The sequence below is a fragment of the Oryctolagus cuniculus genome, chromosome 1 (genome assembly GCF_964237555.1).
Source record: "Oryctolagus cuniculus chromosome 1, mOryCun1.1, whole genome shotgun sequence".
NCBI lineage: Eukaryota > Metazoa > Chordata > Mammalia > Lagomorpha > Leporidae > Oryctolagus > Oryctolagus cuniculus.
Genome location: NC_091432.1, coordinates 21542360 through 21558842, shown reverse-complemented (window position 1 = coordinate 21558842; position 16483 = coordinate 21542360). Strand labels below are relative to the sequence as shown.

At 50.9% G+C, this 16483-nt stretch overlaps 1 protein-coding gene across 3 annotated transcripts in view; it reads left to right on the top strand.

Moving 5' to 3' along the window:
* Window positions 1-208: 208 nt before the first annotated feature.
* Window positions 209-16483, top strand: part of EXT2 (exostosin glycosyltransferase 2) — a 159385-nt gene continuing 143110 nt past the window's right edge. For 2 of the 3 annotated variants that reach the window (XM_008270099.4, XM_070071337.1), the window contains exons 1-3: window positions 209-402; window positions 12879-13444; window positions 14679-14768. In XM_008270099.4, the coding sequence (XP_008268321.1) occupies window positions 12909-13444; window positions 14679-14768 (626 nt within the window). In that variant the 5' untranslated portion in view covers window positions 209-402; window positions 12879-12908. Of the gene's footprint in view, window positions 403-1925; window positions 2055-12878; window positions 13445-14678; window positions 14769-16483 lie in introns of those variants that run through there. The other variant, XM_070071335.1, reaches the window with a different exon arrangement.

Below are 16483 nucleotides of genomic sequence, written 5' to 3'. Positions count from 1 at the left end.
ATGACACGTCTACGACTTCGTGAGTGTTATAAGTGGAGCGTGGAGTCTCCTTGTTTGGGTTTGCAGCTTCTTTCATTGGGACAGAGGCTAAAGCGAGCGGTTCGCTGCATTGCCTCTGCTCCGCGCACCTGCCCAGGAGAAACCCGCTCGCCCGCAGTCCTGACTCCTCCTGTCCAGCAGGGGGCGAAGGCTCGCCCGCTCCCGCATGCGCAGTGCGCTCCGTGTCAGACGCCGCCGGGCCCGAGAGCCTGCGCCCTGTTCCAGGCGTGTTCGTGTCGACCTGACCCTGGCCGTGGCTTCCTCCAACCTCGGCGCAGTTCGACCCGGGCAGCCGTGGCCAGCGCCCCGCGGCATGAGCCGGTGACCGAGCACGGGGCCGATCGGGAGGCAGCCGTGGCTGAGGTTAGTGCGGCGCGCGAGGGCCGGGCGCGGGCGGCGGGGGACGCTCCGTGGAGGCCCGTGGGCTGCGGCAGGCCGCCTCGCCCCGCCGGGGGCCTCCTCCAGCCATTTCGCGCGTTGCCCTGCGCATCCCCCTGGCTGGGCCGGCCCCTGGGTCCCCCGGGTCCCCCTCACCCGCTCCTGTGCCCAGCCCCGGCAGCTGGCCTGCCCCGCAGGACCGCCCCTTCCTGCTGCCACCTCCTTCCCGCGAGCTCCCGGGGATGCCGTGGCCCCTGGTGCGGTGCCGGCCGGGGGCGCGTGGGCGTTCGGAGCCACAGCGGGGTCAGAGATCCTTGCTTGCTGTGACTTCCTGGGGAGCGCTGGTCTGGAGGCGCCCTTGACTCGCTCATCAGCAGGTGCTGTGTGGATGCCCAGAGGTGACCGCTCTCATTGTCCTGGGGACTCGGTGTGCGACTCTCAGCGCTCCGGGCTGCTTGGGGGAGGAGACCCGTGAGTCCGTTTCCAGGCCCTCGCTGTCCCCTCGCTGTGAAGCCAGCGCGGCCGTGTTCTGGTTGTGCAGTGTGGGACAGGGTAGTGAGCCGTTCCCTTGTTCTAACCCCGTCTGTGCGATCAGAAGGATGACAGCCTGTCATGCAGCGCGGAGTACCTGAACGCTGACGTTGTGCCAAAAAACGGACCCTGGCACGTCCTCAGTGCTCAGTAAGGGTTATTATTATTATTTTTTTTTAAGATTTTATTTATTGACAGTGAGAGAAAGAGCCAGAGAGAGAGGCCTTCCATCCGCTGGTTCACTCCCCAGATGGCCGCAATGTCCGGAGCTGTGCCGATCCCAAGCTTCTTCCGGGTCTCCCATGCGGGTGCAGGGGCCCAAGGACGTGGGCCATCTTCTCCTGCTTTCCCAGGCCACAGCAGAGAGCTGGATCGGAAGTGGAACAGCCGGGACTAGAACCGGCAACCATATGGGATGCCGTGTTGCAGGTGGAAGATTAACCTACTGCCGCCTGGCGCTGGCCCCTTGTTATTAGTTACTTCATGCTATTATATTGTGTAAACTATAGTACGGTTCCCACAATAATAAGAAACTTTTTTTAAAAACGGAAACTATTTTTAGGGGTGGTTAGCTGTAGTATAACTTTTTTTTTTTTTTTTTAAGATTTATTTATTTGTTTGAAAGGCAGAGTTACAGAGAGGCAGAGGCAGAGGCAGAGAGAGGTCTTCCATCCACTAGTTCACTCCCCAGATGTCTGCAATGGCTGGAGCTGGGGTGATCCGAAGCCAGGAGCCAGGAGCTTCTTCTGGCTCTCCCATGTGGGTGCAGGGGCCCAAGGACTTGGGCCATCCTCCACTGCTTTCCCAGGCCATAGCAGAGAGCTGGATCAGAAGTGGAGCAGCTGGGACTCACATTGGTGCCCATATGGAATGCCGGCACTGGAGGCGGCGGCTTTACCCGCTAGGCCACAGTGCCAGCCCCTGTAATATAACTTTAACGATACAGAATCTTATCAGGGATCTGGTATTCAGCCTGGCAGGTGAGATGCCCGACGCCCGCATCGGAGTGTCTGCCTCCTGACTCCAGCTTTGTGCTGATGCACACCTTGGAGCAAGAGGTGCGGGCTCCAGTAACCGAGTCCCTGCCACCTACGCGGGAAACCCAGGTGCGTTCCCTGCCCCTGGCTCCCACCTTGACCCAGCCCTGGCTGTCACTGGCATTCGGGGATGTACTAACAGGTGGGAGGTCTCTTTTTCTGTCTGTCTTTCCCTATGTCTGTCTGTCTCTCAAATGAAGTAAGTAGGAGGCTGACACTGTGGCGTAGCAGGTAAAGCCACCACCTGCAGTGCCTGCATCCCATATGGGCACCAGTTCAAGACCTGGCTGCTCCACTTCCAATCCAGCTCTCTGCTGTGGCCTGGGAAAGCAGTAGAAGATGGCCCAAGTCCTGGGTCCCCTGTACCTGCTTGAGAGACCCGGAAGAAGCTCCTGGCTTTGGATTGGCGCAGCTCCAGCCGTTTTGGCCAATTGGGGAGTGAGCCAGTGGATGGAAGATCTCTGTCTCTCTCTCTCTGCTTCTCCTTCTCTCTCTGTGTGACTCTTTCAAGGAAATAAATCTTAAAAAAGAGAGAGAGAGAGAGAAAGAAAGAAAGAAAGAAGAAAAGAAAAGAAAAGAAAAGAAAAAGAAAGAAAGAAGTCAATAAATACATAGAAAAACTGTACCAGGTGAAGCAGTGAATTATGGATTTCCCTCCTTTTGCTAATACTTGGCTCCTTTGTTTTCAGGAGCGTTGGGGTAAGCCCCAGTGTGGCAGTGGCCCTGGGAGTTCAGCTGTGAGGGTGTCTCTGGAAAGGTTGATACAGGGGACTGAGTGGATTGGATGTACCCTGAAGCACCCAGCGGAGGTTGTGCGGACAAGTTCTGGGCATAAGTAATTCCAGGAACAGAAAGTGCAGCTCACCCTGACAATAGATGGGGATTAAGAGACTTTTCCAGTGACTCAGTGCCTGCTGGGTGACGTGGTGTTCTTCAAGGACAGGGCTGATGTGTTTCCAGGAGGACGAAGCTCGTAGGGCTGTGTTTGGAAATTCTTCGGGCTGTGATGTATAGAATAAAGGCCTTAGTAGAAGAGTCCTTGCAGTCTGTCGTCCTCAGGGGTACGGAGTGTCATCTTTGGATGGAGAGATTGTGACTTGTTTCCCTGGAGGGTGGTTCCGGAGGTGTCCGTCTTTCTCGGCTTCCCCATGCAAAGCTCTGGGCGGACGGGTTCTATGTCTGACAGTAATGCTGGAGCACCCCGAGTCAGGAGCTTTACAAAAGTGGTGCAGTTTAGCGCAGGGTTCTGCAGGTGGGGTGGGGAGAATAATAGCACCCCGGATGTGCTCCTGCTTGGCAGAGGTGGGACAGGAGGTGTTGGGGAGTGGGAAGGGAAAACTTCTGGTCTGTGGAAGGGCCTAGCTGATTCCAGCTCAGGGAAGGAGGACACAGGGGTCACCACCACGTAATAACTCAATAGTAGCTCGGGGGCTGCACGCTGCACCGATGGAACTGGGGGGAGGCAGTCATTCATCCAACAAATGTTTACATTGCTATTACGTAAGTCCTAGACCGAGCAGAAGGCAAACTCTTGACTGTGAGAGAGGTGACAGCTAATGGAGGAGATGGACTTGTGGCTAGTTCACTGGTCAATGTGTGTCATATCAGAAAAGCTGGACAGCTGAGGAAGACAAAATGCTGACCTGGCAAGGGTGGAGTGTGGGCTCTGAGCTGACACTGGGAGTCCCCCGACCAGTAGTAGGGAAAGGAGTTGCCGACCAATGTCCTCATCTCCCACCCTTCTGAGGGACAAGGCATCTCCATGGGTCTGCAGAGGGACCCCAGGAGCTCTGGCAGCCCCTGTTGCGCAAACAGTAAGAGCTCAATAACCACTGTTTTTTATAAATAATTTTTAGGGGTTGGCACTGTGATGTAGCAGGTAAGGCTGTACCCTCGGTGCTGGCCTTCAGTGCTAGCATCCCATGTGGGCACCGGTTTGAGTCCCAGCTGCTTCACTTTGATCCAGCTCCCTGCTAATGTGCCTGGAAAGGCAACGGAGGAAGGCTTGGGCCCCTGCACCCATGTGGGAGGCCTGGAGGAAACTCTTGGCTCCTGGCTTCAGATCTTCCCAGCTGTGGCCATGGCAGCCAACTGGGGAATGAACCAGTGCATGGAAGATCTCACTCTGTCTCTCTGTCTCTGTCTTTCTCTATGTAACTCTGCATTTCAACTAAATAAATATATTTTTTAAATATTTATTTTATTTTTTGAAAGGCAGACTTACAGAGAAAGGTAGAGACAGAGAGGTCTTCCATTTGCTGGTTCACTTCCCAAATGGCCGTAATAACCAGCGCTGGGCCAGGATGCAGCCAGGAGCCAGGAGCTTTTTCCATGTGCAGGAGCCCAAGGACATGGGCCATCCTCTGCTGCTTTCCCAGGTGCTTCGGCAGGGGAGTTGGATGGGAAGTGGAGCAGCCGAGACTTGAACCGATGCCTATATGGGATGTCAACGCTGCAGACCAGGGCTTGGACCCACTGCACAATAGCGCCCCGCCTCTAAATAAGTAAATCTTTTAAAAAAATAATTTTTAAAACTTATTTGAAAGGCAAAGAGAGAGAGCTTGAGAGTGAGAGCACTTCTGTCCTCTGGTTCACTCCCCAGGTGCCTGAAACACACAGGGCAGGACCAAGCCAGTTCCCCATGTGGGTGATAGGCCCCAACTGCTTGAGCCATCACCAGCATTCCTGTCTGTATTAGCAGGAAGCTGGAGCCAGGAGTTGGAGCCAGGAGTTGAACACACGGGTGGCTAACCAGTATCTTAACCATTAGGCTGGACCCCTGCCCCGAGTAGTGCACTGTTTACTGGCTTTCTCTTGTGGCCTTCTCTTTCCTCGCCCTCTCAACCTGCCCTCTCAGATTACTCCCCAGTAAGTTAACTGCTTGCACCCTCATCTTTGTGTCTCCTTTTTTTCCTGTTGGAGGGGGGTGTGGTGGGTGCACTTAAACAGGCCTTGCTTTGATCTAATCAGGCAGGGTTTTCTTAGCTTGAAGTTGAGCATCTTGAATCTGTGAGTGGAAATCTTTCACCATTTTTGGATTTTCATGGCTGCAACAGTGGCCTCTAGCTTCTGAAAAATGAGAGTTAAGAGAACAAACAATGTCAGTATTATTATGAAAATACTGGAGAACCTTTGGAAGGGTCTTGGGTGTACCTCATGGAATGCCTGGCCTATACCCTGAGAACCACTGTTGTGATGTTTTGGTATTGAGATATCCCCACCTGTACAGGTGAACTGGCGAGTGTTCCCTCTATTCCTCTGGGTTCTAGAATAACTTGTGTAACATTGGAATATGTGGTGGATATTTGATTAGCAAAATTTTCTATATAGGGAGATTTTTAAACTTTTTATTCATTTTCTTTAATATTCTAGAACTATTCACATTTGCTATTTTCTCCTCAAGACTCTTAAAGGATTTTTCCATTTCTTCCACATTTTTGAGTGTATTAGCATAAGTTCATTGGTATTATCTTACTTTAGATATGTGCAACTTTACAATTATGCTCCCCTTTTTATTATATATATTTATTAATTTTTCTCTGTTGTTGAGGTGGATTTGTTCTGAGAGGAGGAGCGTGGTGGGGGCAAGAGGCACGGAGTCACCATACAGACCCCAGGAGCCGGGTGAAAGCAGGCCAGAGGCGAGCAGCCCGCAGACTCATTTATTTCAGTTGGTACAGCAGCTTAAATAGCCAAGGCAGCCAATCCAGTCAAGGGGAGGTCTGTGCCCTAACCAATGACAGCCTGTTGCCAGGCAGTATCCAAGGCCATCCAATCACAGCCTGTTGCCAGGCAGGCTCCGTTGCCATGTGGTTTCTGAAGCCATCCAATCACAGCCATTGCCAGGCAGGCTCTGTTGTCATGTGGTTTCTGAAGCCATCCAATCACAGCCCATTGCCAGTCAGGCTCGGTTGTCATGTGGTTTCCAAAGCCATCCAATCACAGGCTGTTGCCAGGCAGTCTCTGTTGCCAGTGGCCATCTTGGCATGGCCTTATTCCACCACATTTCCCCCTTTTCGTTTATTTTTGAGCAACAGGAGGCATGATTTTTGGCCATTCCATTGTTGACCCTGTTTCCATGTGGTCTCCGTACATGGCTGTGCCTATCTTAGGTTGTCCCTCAGGGGATCTTACCCATCATTGACTAACCAGCACTCAAAATGGGGGACCACAGGAGTGCTTGCTGAGATGAGGGTAGGAATGAGGAACAATGGTAATCAGGAATGGTGTGACCGCTCCCAGGCTGTGGGCCATTCGAGTGGCTGACCAGAGCTAGTGGGGTATAAAACAGTAACGGATGTGGCTATGGGCAGTTTCCCAGGGTAGGATGATAGAGCAGGTGCGTCTGCTAACAAGGCGGGCTCTCAGTCTTGTTCAGCTGTTTCTGGTTGGCTGTCGGTTGCAGGCTTGATGTTTCTGGCTGGTACCCAAATGGGCTGTCCCACATTCTCTGGAAAGACACAAGCATATCCTGGGCCCTTGGTTAGCAGAGGGTGTGGTCCCTTCCATTCTCCTGCCAGGGGGTCTTTCCACCTAACCACAGGGGCTGGGGGCTGGGATGGGAAGGATCCCCAGTGTTTATAAGCTGGGCTGATCCCTTGGGAATCAAAAGTAAGAAAATTGATAGTGAAAAGGACCTCAGTCAAAGCAAGTTGTGGGTCTGGGGGCATATGATTGTTTTTCTATCTTTGTAAGAGATCTTTAATTATCCTATGAGTTCTTTCAATGATTGCCTGTCCCTGTGGGTTGTATGGGATACCTGTGGCAGATTGTATGTTCCAGGACCTCAGGAAGGAATTAAATTCCTGTGATGTATATGCTGGCCCGTTATCAGTCTTTATGGTCCAGGGGACACCAAGGACCAGCATGGCTGACTTAACCGCCTTTATCACATTACTAGCCTTTTCTCTGGATTGGGCTGTTGCAAATACAGCCTTTGAATAAGTATCTACCACCGCGTGGACAAACTTAAGTTTACCAAAGGAGTTAATGTGTGTGACGTCCATTTACCAGAGCTTATTAGGAGCAAGGCCTTGAGGGTTCACTCCTGCTTGTTGCAGTGGGCCTAACAGGGCGAGGGGTGCACAATTCTTGCAAGAGTGCACTAGGTGTTTGCATTGACTCGTTAGCTTTGGGAAAAGCGATTTTATGTTGCTTGCTGACATATGAAATTTTTGGTGTAGAATACGGGCTTGTTCTAGGTGTCCGATGGAAGCCATGTTGCAGGAGATAAGACAATCGACCTTTTTGTTGCCTTGGTTAATAAAGCCAGGTAACCCTGTATGTGATCTTATGTGTGAGATATACCATGGGTGTTTTCTGTTCTCAGTTAGCCCTTTTAAGTGTTGTGAACATCTGGTCAATTGGCTTATTGGGTTAAAGACTGCAAAAGGGATCGTCTTTGCTACCTGTACTGAGTATTTGCTGTCTGAAAATATATTTACTGGCCCATCTTGGCTAAGGAGTAGAACCTTGACTATTGCCCTTATTTCTCCCAACTGTACTGATCCCCTGTGGGGTTCTACATGGATCTTATCCTTTTCTGTGGAGGATTTGATCTTAGTCTTGCAATCTTTTGCCCAATGAAAGCCTTTTTCACATCTGGGACACAGCGTTTTGGGCTTGCCCCATCTGTCAGCATTTGGGCAGTTTCGCCGTAGGTGTCCCGTTTCCTGACATCCCCAAGAAACTGGAGGGTCATTAGACTTCCTTGTGTTCAGTTTGTTAATGGCTGCGGTTAGGGCTTGTATGGGTGTGTCGGCAGGGTTTACCTCCCTTGTAGCTAGTATCCATGTAGAAATGTCTTCATTACGGACTGGGGCGACTGCAGCTTTGCCTCTTTGGTAGCACCTTCCCAAGCTAATTGTTTCACCAGATGTCTTGATCAGGGCCAAGTGGCAATCTTTTCTCTACTGCCTCCAAGACTCTGGCAAGGAAATTGGGGAACCATGCGCCCGGGCCTTGAACTAGGCTTCTAAAGAGCTGACTATAAGTAGGAGGATTTATATTTTTTACGGCTCTAAGTGCCAAATCTCTGACCTGATCAGAATAGGCAACTACTCCAATGCGGGCCTGTTCCTGGGGCTATGTGTAGGTGCCGCGGCCTGTAAGCATATCAAAGGTTACTGCAATTCATAGGCAGCATTATTCCTCACCACGGTTTCAGCCTCTTCCTGATAGGAGGCTTTCCACTGTGAGAACTGTGGTCTCGACAAACATGCTTTGAGCAGTGCAACCCAGTCAAAATGAGTTTGAAGGTCCGCTGCCCATTGTGTGAGCACCTGTTCAAAGTAGGGAGAGTCAGGGCCTGACTCTTGAGAAGCCTTTTTTAGCATAGTGAGGTCATTTACGGGCGCTGGAATCCAGGGCCTGAATTCTGCGTCTGCTCCTACATTAACGGCAAACGTGCAGGTGGGATGGGGTCTAGCAGCTGCCCTGAGAGCCTGGGGGGACCTCACCAAGTCTGACACGCTGTCTCTTTCTCAATCACATTGGCGCACCAGATGTTGAGGTTGATTCGTTCTGAAAGGAGGAGCGTGGTAGGGGCAAGAGGCGCAGAGTCAGCACGCAGACCCCAGGAGTCGGGTAAAAGCAGGCCAGAGGCCAGCAGCACGCAGACTCATTTATTTCAGTTGGTACAACAGCTTAAATAGCCAAGGCAGCCAATCCAGTCAAGGGGAGGTCTGTGCCCTAACCAATGACAGCCTGTTGCCAGGCAGTATCCAAGGCCATCCAATCATAGCCTGTTGCCAGGCAGTATCCAAGGCCATCCAATCACAGCCTGTTGCCAGGCAGGCTCCGTTGCCATGTGGTTTCTGAAGCCATCCAATCACAGCCTGTTGCCATTCAGTCTCCATTGTCATGTGGTTTCTGAAGCCATCCAATCACAGCCTGTTGCCATTCAGTCTCCGTTGTCATGTGGTTTCTGAAGCCATCCAATCACAGCCTGTTGCCAGGCAGACTCTGTTGCCAGTGGCCATCTTGGCATGGCCTCCTCATTCCACCACGTTTTGTATCTTAAGGATAAATTCATTGTAATAATTAACAATTTTTCATAAAAAACACAAACCGTAACCAAAAGAAAACATTTATAGCACATATAATCAATAAGGACTGGCAACCAGAATTATGTCAAGATGTCAATTTTATTTATTTTATTTTTCAAAAGATTTATTTATTTATTTGAAAGGCAGAGTTAGAGGCAGAGAGAGAGAGAGAGAAAGAGAGAGGTCAGTTGGTCTTCCATCCGTTAGTTCACTCCCTAGATGGCTGCAACAGCCAGAGCTATGCTGATCCATGCCAGGAGCCAGGTGCTTCTTCCAGGTCTCCCTGGAGGGTGCAGGGGCCCAAGGACTTGGGCCATCTTCTACTGCTTTCCCAGGCCATAGCAGAGAGCTGGATTGGAAGTGGAGCATCCAGGGCTTGAACCGGCACCCATATGGGATGCCGGCACTGCAGACCAGGTGTTAACCCTCTGTGCTATGGTCAATTTTATTTTTAAGAAATGCTAAGTTTGGGGCCGGTGCTGTGGTGCAGCAGGTTAACGCCCTGGCCTAAAGCACCAGCATCCCAAATGGGCACCGGTTCAAGACATGGCTGCCCCTTTTCCGATCCGGCTCTCTGCTATGGCCTGGGAAGGCCGAGGAGGATAGCCCAAGTCCTTGGGTCCCTGCACCCACATGGGAGACCCAGAGGAAGCTCCTGGCTCTTGGCTTTGGATCGGCGCAGCCCTGGCTGTTGCGGCCAATTGTGGAGTGAACCAGCGGATGGTTGACCTCTTTCTCTCTCTCTCTTTCCCTCTCTCTCTCTGCCTCTCCTCTTTCTGTGTAACTCTTTCAAATAAATAAATAAGTCTTAAAAAAAAAAAAAGAAATGCCAGGTTCTACACAATGGAATATTATTCAGCTATAGGAAAGAACAGAATTCTACCATTTGCAGCAAAATAGACACAACTGGAGTTCATCATGTTTGGGATAAGCTGAACCCAGATGAACTAATACTGCATGTTCTCCCTTATATGTGGGAGCTAAAATTCAAAAACAAAGAAAAAAAAAAGAGAAAAAAGTAAGAAATATCTTGTGCTGATGCACAAGATATATTGCTGCAAATATAGTTTTGTAAAACTTTGTTTTATACCTTTGTGAAACCAGTGGTTAAGATTGTTATACTACTGTAGTTCTAATGAACTGTTATTACTTTAAAAGGTACTGTATATGGGTGAAATGGTCATTTTTTCATTCAATCATTGTGTATGGCTGTTGTCTATATTCCCACTAAACTAGGAGGATCTTATTGCTTTTTACTTTAAACTTCTTATTTGGTAAAATATTAAGCTTTTTTACTGTAATGTAAATTTAAAATATTATCTTGAAAAGAAAAAGAGATCTTTCATCCACTGATTTAATTCCCACAACACCTGGGGCTGGGCCAGGCTGAAGCCAAGAGCCAGGAACTCCATCTGGGTCTCCCATGTGGGTAGCAGGAACCAAGTATTTGAGCCATTACTGCTGCTCCCCAGGGGATATATTAGCAGGAAGCTGGAATTGGAAGCTGAGTGGGACTCAAATCCAGGCACTCTGGTATGCGATGGGATGTCCCAAACATCATCTTGAGTGCTTGTTCTGAATGCCTGCCCCAGGAATCTGAATTTTAGCAGACTCCCTATGGTCACAAACATATATTACCCTTCTGTGTTCGGGAGTCACATGTCAGTCTGTGAGTTGACCTGGGTGGGAAGTTGTAACGTGGGCTGGTGGTGTACAGTTCTTTACATGCATTTGTCCCCAGATCTGTCAGTGAGCTCCAGGGGTACCCCCAGAGTGGCAAGGAAGCCATCCATGCCACAAGGTGGGCCTGTGGGGGGGGGCGGGGAGGACAGAGGGCGTGGGGACACACCGGGAACATGCGGTGATCATTAGAATGTTGTGTCATGGAATCAGCATATATTGAGTGGCTGATGTACGTATCCCAAGGTATATCATCTCTAAGCTTGAACTGTATGAATTTCCAGTCGTTAGTCTGTGGCAAGCAAACTCCCTGATGTGTTCCAGTTCATGGTCTTAGAGAGTTGAAATCCCTCATGACCGTGCAGCGCATTTAACTCAGAAAGCTGAGAGCAATGACAACATTCAAGCCTTGGCCATGCTCGGCCAGCTGGGCAAGAAGCAGCGGCATTGTGTGGGTAGGATGGAGGGGCTCCTTTCATCCAAGGTGAACTTGGTGGTTAAAGCCCGAGATGGTCTCTGAGCTTCTTAGTTACCTCCCTCTCTATGGATAGCATTTCTGAAAGATCAGCAGTAGACTGAGGCTTTGACACTGGAATGCCTCAGTAGCTTGGGGTCACGTGGCGGGGCTGTGACAGTTGGTGCAGTCACACTGAAGGCTGTGCCCCCACACATACTACCTGGGCACCGGTCAGTTTGTGGTCTGTAGGGGAACTCTTCATTTTTAGCTGAAGACTAACCCTTTTCTCTGTGTCTCGGTCAATGATGCTTATGTATCGACTGTTTCATTTACCGACTGCTATGTGGCAAAGCACCCCAGAACTTAGTTGCTTACAACAGGGACACCCGTTCCTGATATTGCAATGTGTGCACAGCTTGGCGGGGAAGGCTCCTCTCTGCTCCACGTGGTTTCTTCTGGGGCCTCCCTAAGGGTGCCTTCCCCTAGGGACTCAGCTTCCTGGCATCCGGGAGAAGTTCCAGGAGTTCAGAAGCAGGTTCACACCCAGGTTCAAAAGCCCTAGATGTCATTTCTGCCATGTTGCTTGGTCAAAGCGTATGGCCAAGCTGGCCCAGAAGCAGGGGGCAGAGACGCAGTCTCCTTTTTGATAGGAAAAGTGTTGCTCACATGCACAGGTGGAAGAACCACTGGTGTCCAACTTTGGAAATGGAGCCCCCACTGCCTTCTTTTCCTCACTGCCTCCTTCTCTCCTCCTCTTTCCCGGCCTCCCTCCCTTTGTCCTGCCCCATTCCTCTTATTGTCATCATAAAACATCTGTATGTATTTATTTAGAGATTAAAGATTAATCTTTTCTCTCTGATAACCCTTTGTACTTTCTTGATACTTTCCTAGTGATGTCTGTCTGAGAGGCAGAGACAGAGTGTGAGAGAAAGGGGGAGAGACGAAACACACTCCCAGCCACTTATTTACTCAAATGCTTGCAATGTCTGGACTGGACCTGGCCAAAGCCCAGAGCTGGGAACTCATTCCAGGTCTCCCTGTGGGTGGCAGGAACCCAAGAATTTGCCTTCTAGGCTCTGAATTAGCAGGAAGCTGGAGTCAGGAGCCAGTGGTGACATTGACCCCAGGTATTCCTATGCAGGACCTGGTAACTGCTGACCTACGCCTGCCCCCTAGTGGTGCTTCTGGGTTCTGTGTTTCATGCTCAGTTTTGTCTCTGATTAGTTAGTTCCAAGCAGAGGCTGTGCTTCCAGTGCCTGCCAGGTGCTCAGTAACGGATGGAAACGTTTTATATTGCCAGGCAGCTTCTTGTCCAGAGAAGGCATCCTTTCATTTTAGTCATGTGCTTCAAAGTGAAACAAAGTAACTGGCTGTAGCTATTCCGCTTTTGAATTTTCTTCCTTGGTCAGCACCCTGCTTCCCAGCCCCCCAGTGTCTACCAGCTTATGCTATATAGTTATGTTTTATGGTATCTATCTATGTTTATATTACATATTTCTATGGTATATGTTATCCTGTAGCATATTACTTGGTTATACAAATACATAAACACATATATTTGTTGGAAGAATCAAATATCCCTGTCTACTTTGTCATCAAACCAAGCTAAGGGAAGGAAGTAGGTAAATTAAAAGTTGAACCGCCCTGCTAGAATGTCATTCGCCACCCCGACTCCCTGATCTCTTTCTTTCCTCTCCCCATGGTGACCAGGAGTGTGGGGAAGAGGCCGTGTGTGTCATTATGTGTGCGTCAGTCAAGTACAACATCCGGGGTCCGGCCCTCATCCCGAGAATGAAGACCAAGCACCGCATCTACTACATCACCCTCTTCTCCATCGTCCTCCTGGGCCTCATCGCCACGGGCATGTTTCAGTTCTGGCCGCACTCCATCGAGTCCTCCAGCGACTGGAGCGTGGAGAAGCGCAGCATCCGGGACGTGCCGGTGGTCAGGCTGCCGGCCGACAGCCCCATCCCGGAGCGGGGGGACCTCAGCTGCAGGATGCACACGTGTTTCGACGTGTACCGCTGTGGCTTCAACCCGAAGAACAAGATCAAGGTGTACATCTACTCCCTGAAGAAGTACGTGGACGACTTTGGCGTCCCGGTGAGCGACACCATCTCCCGGGAGTACAATGAGCTGCTCACCGCCATCTCGGACAGTGACTACTACACTGACGACATCAACCGGGCCTGCCTGTTTGTTCCCTCCATCGATGTGCTCAACCAGAGCCCGCTGCGCATCAAGGAGACGGCGCAGGCATTGGCCCAGCTCTCCAGGTGCGTAACGCATGCAGGCCAGAGACCCAGGGGCGTTCTGATTGTCCTTCAGGCCACTAAAGGGAAGGGGACGGAGAGAAACGCTCTGCCCCAAGAACCGGCTTCCAGATGCTGTCCAACTTGTCAAGGGAGGGTGTGCGTGAGCCGCGGGCTGCTAGCAGGCGGCCTGTACTCTGAGAGCCTGGCCCTGGGCGGAGCCGTCCCTGACTCCGGTTCTGCTGCTGCGGGGTGGGGTCCCAGCTGCTTACTGCCTACAGCTAAGCAGGGCCCAGCTTCCCGCAGCTTGCCTGTTACACTTCCACACGCGCCTCCCCCACCGCTCGCATAATCCGTGTGCACTGTGAGAGCTCTGAAAATGTCGTGGTCCACGAGAGGACTTCCATAACCCTGCCCTTAAGAGGTACCGTTATTCATACTTCATTTTATTATTTGAGAGACAGAGAGTTAGGGAGAGAGAGCCTCCCTCTGCTGATTCACTCCCCGAATGCCTGCAACAGCTGGGACTGGGAGCTGAGACCTCAATCCCGGGCTCCCATGTGGGTGGCAGGAACTCAGTTGTGCTATTTCTGCTGCCTCCCGGGTTCTGCATTAGAACCTAGAACCTAGAATTGGGAGCCGGAGTTGGGAATCAAACTGAGGCCTCCCAGTGTGGGCTGTCTGAACCATTGTGCCAAATGCCTGCCTCCACTGTTACTGTCGTGACGTTACTTTTCAGCCATTTTTGTATAAAAAATATATTCATATACAAGTGCATGGGTAGACTTTTTGTTATTAAGGGTGAGATCAGGTAGTACATTTCTCTTTGGTTGTGTTTTCTTCTTAATATGGCAGGAATGTATTTCCAAGTAAGTAATGCTTTTTTGCTATATAGTTTTAAGGGTTATATAGTATTCCACTTTGTGGATGTTTCATAATGTGTTTAGCCAACCTTCTGTAATTTATTTATTTGTCTATCCCTATAACCAATTGGTAAACATTTAGGCAGTTTCCAGAACTGTTAGAAACAGTGCTATAGCAGACAGGTTTGTGAATACGACCCTCTGTTTTTGTCTGTCCAGGAGACAGCCTTGTGCCTGATGCACTGTTGGGATTATGGTAATTAACTTTGCGTTAATTGGTTAATCGGTGAAGTGGCCCAGTTTGATATCTGTGGGGATACGTGCTATTTCCTATGCAGTAAGGGACGCCTGTTTGTTGACACGTGGATTCTCCTACATGGTTCATTTCTTCACAGGTGGGACCGAGGCACAAATCACCTGTTGTTCAACATGCTGCCTGGAGGTCCCCCAGATTACAACACTGCTCTGGACGTCCCCAGAGACAGGTAGGCATATCTGGGTGTCCCTGTGGGGGGCTCTGAGGAGGAGGTGCATGTAAGCCCCTGTGAGTCTGTTGGGACTCGTTTCGTTGTCAGCAGGGGACCGGCCCGGGCGTTTCCCTCTTAAAGGCCTCCAGGTGCTGCAACTTGCTTAAATCTGTGGTAGGAAGCCAGCCGTGGCTTCTGTCAGCACAGTCTCCCAGGAGATCGATTTCTGAGCCTCAGTTCCATTTCCCTGAGGCCACGTTCATGACTGGCTTGTGTCAGCTCTCCCTGCATTTGGGATTCTTTGCCAGAAGTAGCCCTGCAGCTTGGGGAGGGAGGGGGGTGTGGAGTGAGGCCTGACGCCCGCGGTGCGGGGAAGGGCAGCTCTCTGCGGTCCCAGGCACCGTGCTGTAGCAGGTCCCTCCCTGCCTTCTTCCCCGCGTCCCTCCACTCCTGTTTTCTTCCCTTCCCCTCCTCCTTTTCTGGTAGAATCTCCCAAACAGACACATGTGGACTGTGGCGGTCCACTGTGGATCTGAGTTCCTTCACTGTGCACATCTGCCCTTTGCACCCAGCTGAGCCGCCCCAAGCTCTTGGAAAGCTCTGGAATGAGGTGTTGAGTAACATACTTCCCTCATGCTTGGTGCCAGGCTTGGAGGAAAGAAGGTTTGGGCCCCATAAGGGTCCTGGTTCATGTTAAGGGTAGAGGACCGGCAGGAGCTTACCTGTGAACTCATTTATTCCAAGTCTCATTAGCCTTGGTGTTTAATTCTTGGAACCGTTCGTTACTGAAAATGGTAAGAGCCTGAGGTGTCAGCCTGCAGCCGGCTGCTGTTCTCCCCTTGTCAGAGGCCCAGGTGGTCATTTATAAAAATCTACACCTAGGACCACTTTCCCCAGGAAGGTTAAATCTGCACCTTCTCTGTTGTAAGTGGTTACTTCCGCCAGTTTTGAGTCTGTCTGGAAATACAGCTATCACGGGAAGAAGCAATGCCCTTGGCTCCACTGCAGAAACCTCTGTGGGCGATAGGGGGCAGCCCCGCCACGCGGAGCCTGCAGAAACCAGCAGCACACGGGGCGCTCCCTGCTGGGGCTCTCCGCCCTGCGCAGGTGCATTGGTGCCTGCTGGGGCTACTGCATTATGGACGTGGTTGTTCCAGGGAAGGGGAACTGCTTCAAGAACACAGAAGGGGGAGGAAAAGAGCCATGAGGAATGGGATATTCTCACCCCTTGGGTTTCTTTTCAGAAGGGCTTCTTTTTGCTGACAGTTTGGAATCTGCATGTGCAAGGGAGCTGGAGTTTGTTTTTATCAAGGACACACGTCAAGTGTGGTTTCATTTCCCTGAGGAAGGTGTCAGGCAGGCAGGAGAAAGTCTGAGTGCTGGCTTGTGCTTCCGTGTTAAGGGTTGAGCAGGTTCATCACTTTCCCTGTGCCAGTGTTTCTATAAGTGACTACAGTCAACCCGAGCAAATGGCGCATCACCGCCGGGCGCATCACCGCCGAGTCCCCCTCTGTCTGTCTCTGCGAGTCCTGGGAGGCCTTCGGGTTGGGGTGAGGAGCAGTAGATTTGCTTGTCAGTTTGTCTTATCCTCTGTCCTCGCTCTTGACTTCAGAGGAGGGAGGAGCCGTGCTTGTGCAATGGTTTGTGGCAGGGGCTGCGTGCCATGGAGGGCTGCTCAGCCTGCCTCGAGCACTTGGGGCTGAGAATGATGTTACTTAGGAAACGCAGGGCCT